Below are 17,911 nucleotides of genomic sequence, written 5' to 3'. Positions count from 1 at the left end.
TAGGACCCTCCCAGAGCCTCATGCCTTCTTCCCAGAGCCCAATGCCTTGCTTAGCTGTCTTTGGCAAGGCAGTGCAAGGACTGGCGGTGTGTATGTGTGTCAAATTTTGGCCTGGCTCCTCCCCACCCCCTACGTGACAAAGCAATGTGCGAACCACAGATTCTGTGTCAAAGGACTCTTGTGGCCCACTTAGTATGAAAATTTGGACTGCCATGTGCTAGAGCATTGTTGAATGAGGCACCAGGTACTGCAGACAGAAGGGAAAGCTGGCTAGCTCCACATAAACATTCTGTGCACATGACTGGACCGCTTTGGATCCCAATTGCATTAATGGAACACTGGAGTGAGAAAATGGACGAGCTATAGAGGGCTGAGTGACCCAAGTTCCTTCCAGCCCTGTCCTCCCGCTGAGTTCACTTTGGATCCTGCCTGCCTGCTTCCAGCCTGGCCCTCGTTCTACTACTGGCTTTTCTTCCATACTTTGCATTCTTCTGCATATAGAAATACAGCAAAATTACTGTTGTTCAGCCAGTCCTCTCCTTAACTTCAGTCCACAGGCTTTTGGACAGGGAACATGCAATCATGAGCAGCTTTTTGACATCAGTATGTTTCCATTCTCCTTAGATCCCATAAACCTCCCTGAGCTTCACCTCTTTCGTCTCTCCCCCTGCCCCACTTCTGAGCCACAGAGGCCATTCTCTGCCAGCCTCTCACAAAGCAGCTCCCAAAGAGATGAATCATTGGGTTGGCTGTCTTGTGTATTTTGGATCTGGTCTCTCTGCCTTCCTTTAATATAGTGACCAGATTCGCACACACAATTACAAAAGAGGCCATCCAGCTGCCTCGCTGGATGCCAAAGTAATAATGCCTGTGGGTTTGTGCTCCATACTTCTTCATACATGCCCCTAGATCTTGTTTGCCTTTCCTAATGCTGCCAGATGTTGCTTGGATGGGTTTCCTAGCATGTGGTAGCGAATGTTACCCTGCCAGTGATTTTTAACAAATTTAAGCAACTTTTAATTCACTGGGCTTTTGGCTCTTCACTGGGCCAAAATAGACATTACACACAGATGCATGTAATGTTGCCATCACAGCCCTTTTTAAATAAGAAAAGATGTTTCAAGAGTGTGCAGTCAGGTCCGGAGAAGTTTGCAGCGTCTGTGTGTGCACCCCATCCATGACCACCATTTCCCAACCCCACATCATGGGCAGCTCCCCACCCTCACAGGGTTCAAAGAATCGTAGAGTTGGAAGGGACCACAAGGGTCATCTAGTCCAGCCCCCTGCAATGCAGGAATCTTTTTGCCCAATGTGGGGCTCAAACCCGCAACCCTGAGATTAAGAGTCCCTTGCTGTACCAGCTGAGCTATTCTCACTGTCTAAAGGAGAGAAGCTACTTGGCAGATCTGAAGCAGGGAAATGGCTGGCCAGGCTTAGTCATCATCGTTTCTGGTCCAGATTGCCTCTCCAGAAATTACTTTTCCTCTTTAAGTTGGTCATTGGTTTAATTTTACATATATCTGTATGAAACATAGAATTTGGCCCTCAGGACTTTCTGTACATCATGCATGTAAAGCACATTTAAAGCATGACCCCCAAAGAATCCCAGAAACTCTCATTCAGTAAGGGTACTGGGAATTGTAGCTGTGTGGAGGGTGAACTGTACTTCCCTGGGTTCTTTGGGGGAAGTTTTGTGAATTAAGTGATACATGTTTTACTGAGTTGGACCATCTATCAATGTAGCTTTATATTGTTTTTATTGACTGGAAGCAGCTTTCTGGATTTTCACATGGGTCTCTCTCTCCCAGCTGCATCTGGAGATGAATTCTGATAATCTGCCATTCAACTACAGCCCTTTCTGTTAAAGGTAAAGGTACCCCTGCCCATACGGGCCAGTCTTGACAGACTCTGGGGTTGTGCGTCCATCTCACTTAAGAGGCCAGGGGCCAGCGCTGTCCGGAGACACTTCCGGGTCACGTGGCCAGTGTGACAAAGCTGCATCTGGTGAGCCAGCGCAGCACACGGAAACGCCGTTTACCTTCCCACCAGTAAGCGGTCCCTATTTATCTACTTGCACCCGGGGGTGCTTTCGAACTGCTAGGTTGGCAGGCGCTGGGACCGAGCAACGGGAGCGCACCCCGCCGCGGGGATTCGAACCACCGACCTTTCGATCGGCAAGCCCTAGGCACTGAGGCTTTAACCCACAGTGCCACCCGCGTCCCTGGAAGCCCTTTCTGTTACAACTTTTCTATTGGAATGCCTACCTATACCACTGAAGATAAGTCCTATTGTCACTTTCCATGTTCATACTCTGTTGGCAAGAAAATCTGGCTCCCGTAATAAGAAAACTAACTTGTTTTTAAAATATACTAAGTCAAACAATGTGACATATGCTTACTGAACTCAGAAAACTGCATACATGCATATTTTTTTGCAGAATTTGGATTCTTCTTTTTGGCAGAAAGCAATGTGGTGGCAGGAGGAGAGGTGTTAGTAAATAAGGAACATTTGGAGCCTATGGATAAAGAAAGAAAGAGTCTAGACTGTTAAGGAAGCAGATGTTCCACTCCCCAAATGCTGGAATTCCCTACAAACTCTAAACGTGATCTAAGTCCTTTGTGCACTTTATGCCATCACTAGCCCCACTATTTTTTTTTTGGTAGTCGAGGATTTGGAAATCTTATTAAATAAATAAATAAATAAATAAATAAATAAATAAATAAATGGTAAAAGAATATACTTCAGCTGTGTGGGCAAAGGGGTGAATTCATCTCACAAAAGATTCAATGATTTGAAACTGTCATCTGCTTTGATTAGTTGGAATAATGTCATAAAGAAAAATGTAAAAATAAAGGAATGTTGGCATATTCCAGCAAAAATGGAAAAGAAAGCAGAAATTGCTGCAGTTGGTGTGTTTGTCTGTGGTCAGGAATGGAAATCAGCCAAGTGAATTAACACCATTGTTTTCCTTCACATCATCGTCACCCCCCCCCCATGCAAATGATATGTGATTGATGACTTATTAAAGATTGTTATGATATTTCCTTTACATCGAAACGAATGCAAGTTGTGCAAGTCACATAAATAGTCACATATGTTATGGTAAGTTATATAACTTAAGTTAATTAGCAGGCAGTGAGGTAAATAATGAAATATTTGTTGGAAACTGAACTGCAGCGAAACAGAAATGGTGCTGATTGTGACAAATACAGGTTGGCATGGAAATCGCTTCCTTCTGACTCCTTAGTGGTTGAGTCTCTCTTATGCTTCGCCCACCTTCTTGTCTGTATGACATTGCCTTTTAACACTTCATTCTGCATTGTTATTTTAATTTTTGCAAGTTGTTCTGTGATGGTTGTGGGAAATGACTCATAAACTGAATGAACACAAATAGTAGTAATATCCTTCTCTTTCTGTTGCAGACCTCTTGACAGCCAAGGAGTACCACTGCCTCCTGCAGCTGCTTTGCCCTGACTTCCCCATGGAGCTTACACAGAAAGCAGCAAGGTGAGCACTCCTTCAGCAATTAGATCTGTGGTTATTTCCTACAGCGAGAATCAGCTCCTGCTTTATACTTGGGTAGAAAAAGTGCCTGTACTGAAATAGTGTTGGCACTGCCAGTTGTGCATGGTGCATATGCAATTTGAATGATGCAGGTTGCCTATGATAAACACAGACGTGGGGATCACTGCTTTTGTGTTCAATACAGGAAAGCCTGTACATTTGACTGTACTGCTGTCGGTACCCATTTAAACTTGAATGCTTTTAGTACCCTGACTTAAAACAAAGAATGAATACTGAACTGTCTCTTAAAATTGCAGTATTTGCGATAAGCAATATGTTTACTTTGGGGGTTTGTACTGCATGTTTTGGTTTAATATAAAGGGATCTGTTTCAGAGCTGAACCTCATGTTCAAATTCTGGGAGAAGGGGAATGGGTTTTATTCTTGATCCACTTTCAGTCTGAAATCTTCCAAGGAACAGCTCCTCTGGTCTCAGTTCCAAACCCTTATGGACTCCAGACTGATATGTGAGATTCCCCAGGCATCCTGTTGACATCCAATGATCGAGTAATCTAAGCAATTTTGGCAACGGGTAGCCTGACATATCTCTGGCTTAGATACCACAGTTGGGGCAGAGTCTATGTTGAATTGGATATGTGCAGATTTATCTGTAAAGTCGCTTGAAAACAAGTCACAGTTGGTGTGCTGATAGAGTCAAACCACTTGAGAGATATTCTGTCAAGCAAGCAGTATATTAATTTTGTTTAAATAAATAAAATAAACTTTTGAACATGAAAAGCATGCAAACTGAGTGTGGGAGGGTGTCATACTAGATCAGTGGTTTTCAACTGTTTTATCTTCAGGAATATGTTTCTGTGTTGCCTTGTCTCCTGAAGACTGTCAAGGTAGCATAGACTCTTAATCTCAGGTTCGTGGGTTCGAGCCCCATGTTAGGCAAAAGATTCCTGCATTGTAGGGGGTTGGAATAGATGACCCTTGGGTCCCTTCCAGCTTGGCAATTCTATGATTCTATGAGGAACTTCAGGGAGGCTTCTTGGCCATTACTAATCTTCTCATGAAGAACCCTCCAAGGGACCACCAGGGCTTTTCCAGAACCCAGTTGAAAGCCGCTTTTTAAGAGTCTAATAGACATAAAGACAATGTCAATAGCAAGAGGATCGATCTGCCTTTTGGTTCTCAGCAGAATTAGGTATGGTCTTAAGGGAATTGACAAAACAAAGTTTGCCTACTGCAGCAGGCTCTATGAATCATGAGACGCTTTCTGCAATGCTCTAGTATCTTACTCAACATGCAGAAGGGGGAAAAATAAGGCACATGTCACCTTTATTGTCACTGCTGGTTTAATCAAGAGCCAGTTAGTAGAGTATTAAGAGCTGGCCTGTGAAACCTGGGTATTAATCCAATGAACTCACCGGCTGACTTTAACCAAGTGAGCGAGTCAGCTGTGTTTCAGTTCAGTTTGCAAAGTGACTTGAAGACTTGAAGTTCACTGCGTGCTATAACCTGAAAGAGAATTTCATGAAAATGCTTCACCGTTGGTATCTAACACTTTCAAAACTGGCTAAAATACATAAAATCATGTCAAGTATTTGTTGGAGAGGCGGAGGGCATGATGATCCACATTTGGTGGAACTGTAAAAAAATAAAATGATTCTGGGAAACAATATACAATGAGCTTTAAAAGATTTTTAAAATTTCCTTTGCAAAAACCCCCGAAGCCTCTCTGCTGGTTATTAACGATATTCTGAAAAATCTGAGGAGAATTTTCATGTATGCAACAAGAATTTTAATAGCTAAAGGATGGAAAGGAGAATCTGTTCCCACTAAGTTGGATTGGCAGGCAAAAATGCTAGAATACGCAGAATTAGCAAAAACGACAGGAAGAATGAGAGATGATACAGAACAAAGGTTTATTAGAGAATGGGACATTTACAGAGTATACCTAAAAGAGCATTTTCTAAACTCTCTGGCAGGTTTTGATTGACCCCTGCATGACAGTAGGAAATTTTAGAAAACCAAGACAATTTGAGACAATTTATGAGAGACAATGGAAAGTGTGTAGTTGATAATGTAACCCAGGAAACACGATGGGGTGATTGGAAGTCATAATGGAATCTTTGATGTATGAATTTTCTTTTCTTTTCTTTTCTTTTTGTAATTTGTATTGATCTTGGCTTGTTTTTGTTGATTGTTTTTTGCAAAATTAATAAAGCATTTAAAAAAAGAAAAGAAAAAAAGAAACTAATTGCGGCCTACCTCAGAAGCTGATTGCAAGGATAAATGAGAATTTTTGCCAGGAATAACTTCATTGGTCCACAGTCTTCACAATGCAGGCTATAAGTCTGAATACATAAATCTGAGAGGAGGCATGGTGCTGAAGATTGTGTCAAGGAATTTAATCTGCAAAGCCATTGTAAACCTGAGGCCCCACTGAAGGGGGGCAGGCTTCGCACAACTCCTCTGTTGTGTGCTTGTGCCTTGGAGACAGACAAGCTGGGGGCTTTGGGACGGCAGGTGTGAGAGAAAAATGAGATCTGTGTCTGAGGCACCCCGGCTCAGGTGGGAATGATCTCACTGCCTTTGCTCTTCTGGGTTTGAGAGCTTCCTTGCGCTAACAATTTGCTCTCACCCATGCAGCTAATCAAGGGAAGTCACTTGATATACTGCCTTAAACCTGAAGCTGGTTTTGCCTCTCCTTCCTCTTCTATACCTTCTGATACTCTTGTCTGCATTTTTCTTTTAGTTTCCCCCTACTCGTACATCAGAAGCCCCTGGCTGACTATGGGACATTAGTGTCACCAGCTGGACAGATCGTTTTTTCCCATGCAGCTGGCTCTTTCGATTCAGTATCGGCAAGCAGGCTCATGCTTGTCACCTCCCCTGCCAACCAGGATTCTTGTTCCTGCTTTCAAGTAGGATATAACTTAAGGCTTACCATCAGTCCACTCAGTGACAGCACCTATCGATAAGCTTTGGGGGCTATGATTTCATAGGCAGGCATCGTTCATAATCCAACAGGCCTTTTGGAATCCTTGAAGCTGCATGGTTGAGATGATTTCACAGGGCAGCCAGCTCTTTGGAGGCCTGTTGCTATGTGCTGATAACAAACAGTATGAAAGAAAGAGGTCACATACGATGTTGGGGCAGAGAGGAAAGGCAGCCGCAGTGCAGAAGAGAACGAGGTGTGATCCAGCATCTTTAAACACAGGCTCCATTTGTGGGGTGGCATCTAAAGGGGCAAATGGTAGGTGAGTGGTGGGCTGTGAGCTGCCTGTCCACTGCTCCCATCCCTCCCCCCCAGTCCCTCTCTCCAAAGACTTTTCTTCTAGTCACCTTCTGATACAGGGAGTAAGCCTGGCTGCTAGAAAAACTTATGGGAGAGAGGCTGTGTGTGTATTTCTCCAGGAGGGGGTGATGGCGAGTGGGGGAGTTCCAAGAACCCTCACCTATGTTCCCCTTTGGCCTTATGAATCACACCCCACCCCACATGAAAGGGGCAGATGCAGGTCTGCTGCTTCACGTGCACTGGGCCTTGTTAGGGTGTGAAACCTAAGACGCTGGCAAGTTAGCAATGTCATGTGACTTTAAGTAGTCAAGCTCGTTAAGTTGTTAAGTTGCTCAGTATATAAAGAGTGTTTGTTTTCTCTGCCTGGGGGGCGTGAAGCAAAAATGTCTGAAAGCTCCGGAGGTGTTTCTGTTATCTGTCTGCAATAAACCTGTCTTTGGAAAGACAGGCTTCCCTGTGTCGTTATTCCTTTGCTACTGAGACTCTGAACCTTGTACTGCAACAAGAATCTCTGCACTGGATTTAATTAATGCTCTGCAAAGAGAACTGTTGCTGGTTGCGCAGCGGAAGCATTTACTGGACCAGTACACAGACTCTCTTAGCCTCCATCTCTTGTGACGAAACCAGAGAGAACTGGGCTAGTTCCCACAAGCGCCAGTGAGTTCCCTGCAAGGCATCGGCCACAGGCGGTTTGGAGGCTTTCATCTTTGTCAGTGATATGTGACATAGACCTGCTTTGATTTGTGGGGTGGGAAAGAGGACGGTTATCTGGCTAGAAGCAAACTATTAGGACTTGCAGCAGAATTGCAAGCACACCATATACTGTGCCTAACTCCCTTTTTTAAGCAACGATTTGTGCCTGCTGGTTAATATTAGGCTTTGCTCATATTAAGTGCTCTCTGCATGGGCTCCCAGTCCCATAACAGGGGTGATCAGGAAGAATGGGGAGCTGGGACACAGACATGAGCTGATCCAGCTTGGCTCGAAGAGCAGAGGCCATTCTGTCTCCAGCACCACAGAAGGAGTGATGGGCTGTGTCCCACACATCAGCTGCTTGTAACCTTGAAACTACCTGAAGTCTGCCCTTCCCAAAGGGTGTGGTGGCAGAGGTGTGAGAGAAGTCTACTTAGTGCCGGCAGTTTCCTCAGTTCTGATGTCAGGGGCGGGTCAGCAACAAAACACCCAGTGTCAGGTAAGTTAGTTCTTTATTCAAAGAAATCAACACAGCTCAGTCCTAGTGGTCACAGCAACCCTTCCCAGTAGGCCTAGCCCCAACGAAGCAGTTGCGAGGATTGAAGGTTCCTTCTCCAGCAGCCTACAGCTCCTCCGCCTTCATTCCTCTTCTTGTTCTGGGAGACCAGGGGGAAGGGGAGGTGGTCACAGATGGAGGGAGAGCTTTGCTGGCTTCTTCAGCAGCCTGCCTCCACTTTGCCTCTTGACCTCCCCCTGCCCCTGATTCTGGATTCCTGTCTGTCACAGCCGCTTCCTGCTCACTAAACCCTGTTACCTCTTCAGCTTCCAACACCTCCTCCTCCCAGTCTGCCCCCTCTGCTCCCTCTGACCACTCAATGTCATCCCACCACCAATCCCCTGGCTCTAAGCCTTCTTCCCCTGGAGGGGGTGCCTCCCTCTCCCTGCATCCAGCCAGCCAATAGCAGATGAGGAGCTTTATCAAGACCCCTCCCTGCATCTGTTCAAAGGAATGATCAGATTTCAGCTGTTTCAACAAGCGCCTTGATGACATTGTGCTGATTAACAAACATTCCCCACCCCATAACATACGCTTGACAGTTTCAACTTGTTGCTGCTGAAAAGTAGGCTTGCTGGGGTTTCATATCATGGCCAATTTCTGTCTGTGACACCCGCTGACTTAGGGCCAAGCTAGATGTTCATTTAATGGGTAGTATACAGTGATGGATCTTATTTTTCCCTAATTAATTACAGGGGTGTGTGATTCTTACTAGGAAGCCAAAGCACGGGATGTGGAGGGAGGCTTATTTCTTCCCTCCTTCTCCATGTTTGGAAGAGATGTTCCTCCCACCCCACCCCCCAGCAGCTAGCAACCTTAGGAGAAAAATGTCCCCATTAGCGGACTCTACTTTCACAATATGCTGAAGGTAGGAATTGATAAAATGGGTGGATGGATGGAGGAAGAGGGGACTTAACTTACAGAAAAGCAGAGTCAGCCTACCACATCAGATCTACAACATGCCTTACTTTCAGCTAGTAGTCCTTCTGTCACCTCTGTGTTTCTTTCGTTTTTGTCATGAACTAAAGGCATTAAATCGAGTGCAAAGCATCACACTGACATGTAAATCCTGGGCTCTGTAACCTTGTGCTTGGAGTGCAATATGAAAAATAGAAAGGGAAGGATGAGACGTTTCTCCTCCCCCTGTCCACAAACATCTGTTTTCTAGAGAGTTCGTGCCGGTCCATTTCCAGCTCCAGGATGTCGCCATAAATTAGGACCATGTCCCCTTCTTGTGGCTCCTCCCCTTCCTCAGATTTTCCTCCCATTCAGCTCTTTAGGAGAAGCATAAACATGTCCCTGGCAGTGCTTTACAGGTTGCTTCAGCTGTGCAGCAGCAGTTCACTTGGGGAAATAACTCTGTCGCTCACCCTTTTCTTAAACAACTGGGCCGGCTCTACCCATGACTGGTCTTCTCTGGAGAACAGACACCCGGGCCAACTGGAGCCAGTAACCCAACACCAGAGGACACCTGCTTCCAGCTAGGTGCTTCCTCAAGACACCTTCTGGCATAGCTTTATGGTCTTCCCTTAATTTAGCTTCCTCAAATACCTTTGCAGAGCTTCAGACAACTATCACAGCCTTCCAGCACTTCTAGAATTGGGGCGGGGTGGGGGGGGAGAGAAGGAGTGTCGACTCCATTAAGGGTCAGACCTTGAATTCACCACTGAAGCTCAGCATGACTTCAGTGCCCCTGGCTTTTTCTTCACCCTCTTTCTTCGAGGAGCAGAGATTTCCTGGTAACTTCTTTTCAGCCTCTCCTCTGACGCCTGCTGCCTTTGTTGGGGCTACCTGAGGGGTGCAAGGCTTTGAGGCACCGATGCAGCCTGTAGCACTTCCAAGGGCTTGAAGAGTGGTTTTGGATGCCAGAGGCTGCGCTGCATTGCCTGGGAGATGGAAGATGCTCTGCCTTCCAGCTTCAAAGCCATCTCCTTGATGTGGCCACCGACAATCTCCATAACGTGCTTATTAGTGGGAATTAAGAACTGGACTGCTGCCGCTCTAGACAGCAGCAGGAGGAGGAGGAGGCGGTTTCTGGGACATAATAAATAAAACAGAAGCACTTCGACATCTTCAAAGGGTTTTGTTTTAAATAGTGGCTTTTCTCCTGGGGACCCTCTTAGCCGTAGCCTTTCTTCTTGGCAATAATTAATTCAAGCTGCTCTGTGTGCTTGAATTTGCCTCACTGAACTGAGCTGGTCCGAGTGGCGGAGAGGGAAGCCTTTCCCGCAGATGCGTCCGGCTGCTCTTCCGTCTCCTCCTCCTGCTCAGCTTCCGCAAGCCTCTTCCACCAGTTGGAGCAACCCAGGACTGATGACTTCTCTCTGGATTATAAGGGGGTCCTAGTCCCAAACCCTCCCCAGTAAAAGGCATTCCTGCTTTGAAGGATACGGTTCACTCTGTGTTAGAACCATATGAACGGACAAATGCTGGAGGATGTTTGCCAAAGCCATGACAGAGCTTACTGTTTATGGAAGCAAAATGAGTTCTCACCCTATTTGACCCTGCGTGTTTTATGAAGAGCGAATTGTATATCTGTATGTAGGTGTGTTCGTAGGCTGTGATGTGGGCCCAGCTGCCCTAACAGGATCTCTCTAGGCTGGGATGGCTCAGCTGGTACAGCATGAGATTCTTAATCTCAGAGTTGTGGGTTTGAGTCCCACATTGGGCAAAGCATTCCTGCATTGTAGGGGGTTGGACTAGATAGCCCTAGTAGCCCCTTCCAACCCTACAGTTCTATGATTCTTGTCTATCCATTCTAAAGTTCACCTCCCATTCGTGTATTTTGTGCATGGGGTCTTTATATGGACAAAAACTGGCAAACAGATGCAAACTAAGAGCCATGCCAGTGTTTGTCACCAAGTAGGAAGCATAAAACACAAATGATAGTTCCATGTTCCCTGCAGAATCCACTAAACAGATGTGGGTCCCAAACAGTTAATGCACTCCCCACAAAGTGCTCCCTTCTCCCTACTCATTGTAGTGAGCAGCCCAGACTTGAGACATGAAGGGAACAAAAGGATTATTTCCTGAATCCTTCATAGGAGCATCCCAGGTTTCGCTTTCATCTTGTTCTGCTAGTTTAATAAATATCAACGCTCTTTGGAACTGCAGCATAAATCGGCACAGTAAAGCCCTTTTCTTTCCTGCTAGCATTAGCTGTGTTTGTCCAAGGTCAGAGCAGGAGGAATTTGTTGCTGCAATCTTGTCTTCATTTTATCCTTTATGTGTAGAGTACTTGGCCATTATTGCTAAACCAAGATAGCAGAAGGCAATGTGTCCTTCATTCTTTTAGGATTCCAGAATGTGCTGTCAGAAAATAGTGATTCTGTATCCTACATGTATGATATTTTTATTTCGTACTGGCCAAAGCAGGACTGATACTTGTGGGTTTCCAAAGTTTAGGTGTCAGGAAGGTCCTCCATCACCACCTTTTTAGGAACAAGTGAAATAAGTTAAGAACCTCCTTCCTTGAAAGCACCCAGTCTCTTGGAGGCAGCTCAGCTCTCAATGTTTCATTTCTATTTCCACAGGGTTCTAATCTTGCTTCCACACACCATGAAATCAGATCGACCCAATAGCCACGCTTGTCTGTTTTAGCAGAAGCAGTCTCAGGGCACCTTAAAGATTTAACCAGTTTATAACAAAACAGCTGAAGCCACAGGTGGTGAACCTGTAGCCTTCAAGCTAAATTTGTGTAATTGGTGGGAGTTCAGAGAGCAGGAGGCAGGAAATTGTGTGTGTGTGTGTGTGTGTGTGTGTGTGTGTGTGTGTGTGTGGCTAGGAGAGAGCCAAAAGGGATGGAGTGATGGAAGACAGGGAAGCCTTTGACATGTGATCAGTTTAGACCTCTGGCAGCCTCTGTGTTCATTCATTCCTTGGCAGCCTGCTGGGTGAGATGGAAGAGAGGCGAGAGAACAGTAGCACACCGGGAGAGAGAGGAAAGGTGTTTCGCCCCACTTTTGGTTCTGCCTCCCATCACCTGCTTTGGGAAATAGGCAAAGGTAATTCCTAGGATTCCAGTCCATGGAAGCTTGTGCATCTGTACTAGTCTATAAAGGGCTGTGACCCTCTTTGTGAGTTCGTTTTGTGACTCTGAGGAGTCCTTGCTCACTTCCTGTGAACTTGACCTCAGCTGTAAGTTACCTGGCATAGCAACTGGCTGTTGTTGAGCTATCTGTCTCTCCTTCTCCATTCCAGGATTGTTCTCATGGATGATGCTGTGGATTGCTTGATGTCTTTTTCAGACTTCCTGTTTGCCCTCCAGATCCAGTTTTACTACTCAGGTGAGCCCATCTTACTAACCTTGTCTCTCTTACTACAGTGACCCATTTAGGATTGTAGACTCTGGACTTAGCAGCTTCACACCATTGCCCACCCCCCCCCCCTTTTTCACATGGTAATATGTATTGCTTCACTTACTTCAAAACATGATAAGACAGCAGCCCTGCACTTCACTCTGCTGAGTGTGGCCCTGCCCTCATGGTGCCACTGTCCTCCTGCACAGCTACAATAGACAGGAGTGTGGCAGGAGTGTGGGCAACACAGGCCAGGAAGCCTTGTCCTACAACACAGATCCTCCTGATAGAGAACTGCATGTGAAGATCATTCACTCTACACATGCCTGCGTCAGAGAGACACTTTGGACGCAACTCATTTCCAGAAAACACTGAAGTTAAAGCCTGAAAAGTACATGTGGCTCCTCCTCATGTGTGAACTTTGCATCCATTTCACCGTATATTTATTATTATTGGTTTATATATTTCTACTCTCTCCTTTAAAGGCAAGCCCTCACAAGGTGGCTTTTGAAAAACAATGGACAAATAACAATAAAAACGCATGAGATAAAAGCATATACAGGGGGTCCAGCTTGAAAAACTCAGTGAAATAAAGAAGTCTTAAGGATGACAAGAAAAGGGGACAAGCAGAGTTCTTCTACAAGTGTGGAGCTGACACTGAAAAGGCCCTGTTTTTGGTATTTGCCAACCTTAGTAGGAGGTCCTTAGCCTGGGTGGGTTCATATGGGTGTAGGCAGCGCTTCAAATAATCTGGTCCTAAACTGTTTAGGTTTTTAAAGGTTACCACCAGTTCTTCACACTGAGCCCAGAAACAAATTGGTGGCAAGAGCAACTGATGCAAAATCAGTGTGATGTGATCAAACTGTCTACTCCCACAAGCATTCTGGCAGCTGAAGTTTGTAGCAGCTGAAGTTTCTGGACTGTCTCCAAAGGCAGTCCTATATGCAAATCACTGTAGTAGTTTAGTCTGGATGTAACCAATGCATGTGCAGCTGGGGCCAGCTCCACTTTCTCCAGACAAGGCTGCAATTGGTGAATGAACCCAAACTGATAGAAGTCACTCCCAGCCACTGAGGTCACTTCCATAAATAACACTATGCCCAGCAGCACCCCCAAACCACACACCTGATTCTGTGTAACCCCATCAAAACCCTGTTGTGAACAAACCTCCATTGATATGTGCACCCACCATACCTGAACACTGGCCATGCTGCCTCAGATTGCATTGTAACCCAAAACACCTGGAGAAGAAAAATATCAATATACAACCAGCACGACCACAAATAGGCATCATGTACATGGTTTTCTCACATCTTCACAAAAACCCTTTACATGTAGCAAATTCAAAATGCTTGAAGCAACCCCAAGTATTTTATTTCTGGAAAGCAGTTTCCTTTCTGATGGTAACCAGCGAGAGAATGGGTCTGAGTGAAAACTCTAGCACCTGTCAGGGGTAGAAACCCTGAAATTTGGGAACAGTGTATATTCATGGTAACCGTGTGGAAATGCCTGTTTACATTTTATTGCCTCTGGGAGATGGAATCGTGTGCTAAATTCCTTCATCCTTACGACATGCCTCTCTGTTGTTTATCTCTGGGCAGGGATGGAATCCAAATTTACAGCAGATAATGAACCCCTCTCTCAGTCACTCTCTCCTGCGTGAATGGGGTCCATTTCAAGAATGCAGCATGTTCTGAAAGCTGCTCTAAACTCTGGACCTTCAGGATAACCTTAGAAAGCCACCCATCTTCGTGACGCATCATAGCCTTCCAGGCTCTAGTTGTGTGCGTAGAGGTCGGCAGACACAGACCACAGGTCACCACTTCCATGCTCATCTGCGCACGTCAGCTTTCCAGTCTACCCCACCAGCCCACATGCATGCAAACCACTCAGTGTGGAATCTACATCTGTAAATGGCTGACCAGGTCCATAAACAAACTTGTTTAAATTTAGATTCTGGGAGTAAACAGCGGGGAAGGTTTGGAGCCTGGGGGGAAATGCTTTCGGCCAGCTTTCCCCCCTAATTTTCCCTTTGGACCCTGTCTTGTGTTTACTTTGGATTTGTGCTGAAGTACACTGGGCTGCAGGCTGGAGACTGCTTGACCCAACTCCCTTGCCTCCTCCAACAATCCCAAACAGCTTCTTCCTAACTTGGGTGGTGTTTATCTCTGTGACCATGGAAGTTTGCGTGTTTAAGAAGCTGGTCTGATTGGGTGGCCTTGACTTTCACTCTCCTTCGTAGAATTAAAGTTGGAAGGAATTTTTCTTAAAAAGCACTCTCAAAGAGCAGGACCAGCAATTCATCCACAAGATTTTCAGAGGTGGCCCTGTGAAATCCTCTTGTGGCTTTCTTGTCCCATCCTGAAAAGGCTAAGTGCTAGGCTGTGTCACGAAGGCACAGAGGTTGCCAGTGTGATTTCCTCCCAGATGTTGTGGGCTACAGCACCCACCAGGCCCAGCCAGCATGGCCAATGGCCAGGGATGATGGGGCTGCTTGGTTTTTTGTTTTGTTTGTTGTTGTTTTTTACAATTCTAGACCACCCTTCATCCGAGGATCACAAGGCAGTTTACAATATAAAAACACAAAAATACATACCATAGTATTAGTCCAAAACCATGTGAAGGGAACCATGTTGGCGTCCCCTGCACTAAGGCCTTTTGGGTCCTCATCACATAGTAACACAAGTAAAATCACAGTATTGCATGCTCTAAGGCTTCTTTGCAGGATCATGCGTAAGTACAGTGGTGCCTCGCAAGACGAAATAAATCCGTTCCGTGAGGCTCTTCATATAGCGGTTTTTTCGTCTTGCGAAGCAAGCCCATTGACAGCTTAGCGGATTAGCGCTATTAGCGGTTTAGCGGCTTTTAGCAGCTTATCAGCTTAGCGGATCAGCTGATAAGCGGCTTAGCTGCTTAGAAAAAGGGGGGGAAAGGGGGGAAACCCGCAGGAACTCGCAAGACATTTTCGTCTTGCGAAGCAAGCCCATAGGGAAATTCGTTTAGCGAAGCGCCTCCAAAATGGAAAACCCTTTCGTCTAGCGGGTTTTCCGTCTTGCGAGGCGTTCGTCTTGCGGGGCACCACTGTAACTGCAGGAGGAAGAATGGGATCGATTTGCTACACATGTCCCCAAGCCTTGAGAATTCCCATGTGTGCCAATAACCATGATTTCTAAGTTGCCTTTCTGTTTTTACAGAGTTCATTGAAAGCGTGGCTGCCATCTATCAAGAGCTCTTGACGGGCAAGAACCCAAACACTGTCATTGTGCCTACATCATCCTCTGGGCAGCATCGTTCGCGCCAGACTCTAAGTGAGTGCAGCCAGCTCGATGGGGTGGAGGCATCTGCATTTTACCAGTGCCTTGAGTCTCTGTGTGACAGGTCCAAATACAGGTAAGGCTTGTGACCGGCTAACATGAATAAACCATGGTTCATCTTTGCCTACCTTGCAGGGAGGGGAGGGGCTCCCTGAAGTCTAGGCAAAGACACTCATCACATCTAGGAACTGAGATGGGGCCAGTTGCCCTGTATCCTTAGCCCAATGCTGCCTCTCTGCTCTCTGAAACTAGCATGGCTAAGTACCACTGATAGTTAGATGGGTGACAGAAATTATGATACCAGCTTCTCAAGGAGCACACAACTGCAAAAAGGCAGTTTTCCCTGTAACAAGTGAGCACGTTTTGAGACCCCTCTTAACTCTGAGTTCTGCCAGATGGAAGTGGTCTTTTGACTTAAGAGTACCCCAGTATTCTCAGGCCCATCTAGGGCGTTTCAGGCTGAGCGTGAAATAGGGCCCATTTCTCAACAGAAACAGTGCTGACAATATCCTTCCTTCAGTATAAGAGCTTTGCCAGCGCTGACAGAAATGGATTGCAGTACCTGCTGGTCAAAGTTGTTGGGAAATGCCCTTCAGCAAAGCACTTTTCACCTCCTCACATTAAAAGGCAATCATGGTTGCCTGTGGAGATTGATTATTTGTTCATATCCTGCTTTATAGCCCCAAGACACTCTCAAAGCAGCTCACAGAAGATTCTCAAATCTAGTACAGAAGCAGGAATTGTACAGGGTCCACAGAGCCAGGCTTGTCCAGGCAGCATTTCCTGTCCTTGTCCTCCTTCCTTGATGCCATAGCGGGCAGCAGTCCTCCCCTGAGGCAAGGGAATGGGACTAAGTGACTGGATCCTGTCAAGCCTATGGTGGAAGGAGTCTTCCCTTACTGGTGACATGCCAGGTGGCAGCTCCCACCAAAATCCCTTGAGGCAAGGGGGTGCAGCCCAATTCACGCATGGCCAGTGTCAGAGGGAGTTATGGGGAGATTATTTCCTCCTGCGTCCTTTTAAAAGACAGCTTCATGTTGTAAAGTGACACCTGATCCATCCCTCCATCCATAAGCTGAAATTGCTGAAACTGATGCAGCACAATTTCTTCCTGTCTTCCTCTCGTTTGCCTAGCTGTCCCCCATCTGCTATTGTGAAGGAAGTTCTGAGCAGTGTGCAGAGACTGACCTTCTATGGATTTCTGATGGCTCTTGCAAAGCATCATGGGATCAACAGAGCCCTCGGTAAAGAAAAGTCCCACCCTGTTTCTTCCCTCTCCCCCGCAATGATGTGGTCTAGGGAAGTTGACAGCAGGTTTTAAAGTGACCAATGAGAAAAATTTATTTGCCGTGACCAAATATGCCAGAAGAACCATATAGGAGCATTTTAGAAAGGTCCCTTTGGAGTAAAGAAACTTGGAATGAATCAGTCAAGAAAGGCAAGCGGGACAGTACAAAAAAAGAAAGAAAAACCCTTCATTTAAACTGCTTTAATTCCTTCCAGTTGCCCAAAGACCACATCATGCATTATCTTTTAGTTGTAAAGTGTGACTGTGGCAGATGCGTGTTTGGAAACATGGGTTTCATACCGGTTCCCTTGTCAGGCAGCTGTGACTGGCTGCAACCGTCTGCTGAGTATACATTTGTTGATTTGCTTCTGCAAAATGTTTAATTCTTGGCCCAATCATTTGTGGCCTGCACTGGATCAAATGAATTATGATCGGCTAAAGTGAGCCCATCAGATTTCACATTTAATCTCATGTATTCCTTTGTGCTAAATTTCTAGCTATTGTTGGATTCTGTCCTATACAGTGGTACCTAGTGACTAGTACTAGTGACTTCTGAGTATCTTGAACCCATTGCAAGTCCCTGTACGAAGCTGCTTCTCAGTCCCTCTGCCCTCTCTCGTTTTCTGGCCCGTGTGAGCCGCCTGCCAAGGGTCTAAGTCACAGCACAGCCAGCGCTGCTCTCTCCCTCCCTGTGCCTCAGCCAGCCATCTGAGCTGCTAATGCTCTCCTGGTGCAGGGCTGTTTACCCAGCAGCAAGGAGATTATATATCAAAGGGGACAGAGCATACAAGCCTGCAATCCCCTCTGCAAACAGGCTTAGAGAGACATCCATTCACAGGAGGAAGAGGATGCCTGGACTGTGCCCAGCCAGGTCTGCAAAAGCCACTTTCCAGTAAAGGGGCAAAGCCAACATATGGGCTGAGCAAGCCCTGCCCACTGCCATCGCTGTGCC

At 46.0% G+C, this 17,911-nt stretch overlaps 1 protein-coding gene and 1 long non-coding RNA gene across 3 annotated transcripts in view; one reads left to right on the top strand and one right to left on the bottom strand.

Moving 5' to 3' along the window:
* The window catches only part of LOC310851400, a 79,427-nt gene that overhangs the window by 40,101 nt on the left and 21,415 nt on the right, over positions 1 to 17,911 (bottom strand). The gene's annotated exons all lie outside the window — the stretch shown is intronic.
* Positions 1 to 17,911, top strand: part of CSTPP1 (centriolar satellite-associated tubulin polyglutamylase complex regulator 1) — a 111,462-nt gene that overhangs the window by 90,604 nt on the left and 2,947 nt on the right. For both annotated transcript variants that reach the window (XM_083752358.1, XM_083752359.1), the window contains 4 exons: positions 3,423 to 3,507; positions 12,260 to 12,345; positions 15,552 to 15,747; positions 16,806 to 16,915. In XM_083752358.1, the coding sequence (XP_083608484.1) occupies positions 3,423 to 3,507; positions 12,260 to 12,345; positions 15,552 to 15,747; positions 16,806 to 16,915 (477 nt within the window). The remainder of the gene's footprint in view (positions 1 to 3,422; positions 3,508 to 12,259; positions 12,346 to 15,551; positions 15,748 to 16,805; positions 16,916 to 17,911) is intronic.

Source organism: Podarcis gaigeae (assembly GCF_964106915.1).
Source record: "Podarcis gaigeae genome assembly, chromosome: 1".
NCBI lineage: Eukaryota > Metazoa > Chordata > Lepidosauria > Squamata > Lacertidae > Podarcis > Podarcis gaigeae.
The sequence above is the reverse complement of the archived record's forward strand: the minus strand, read 5'-3'. Positions and strand labels throughout refer to the sequence as shown.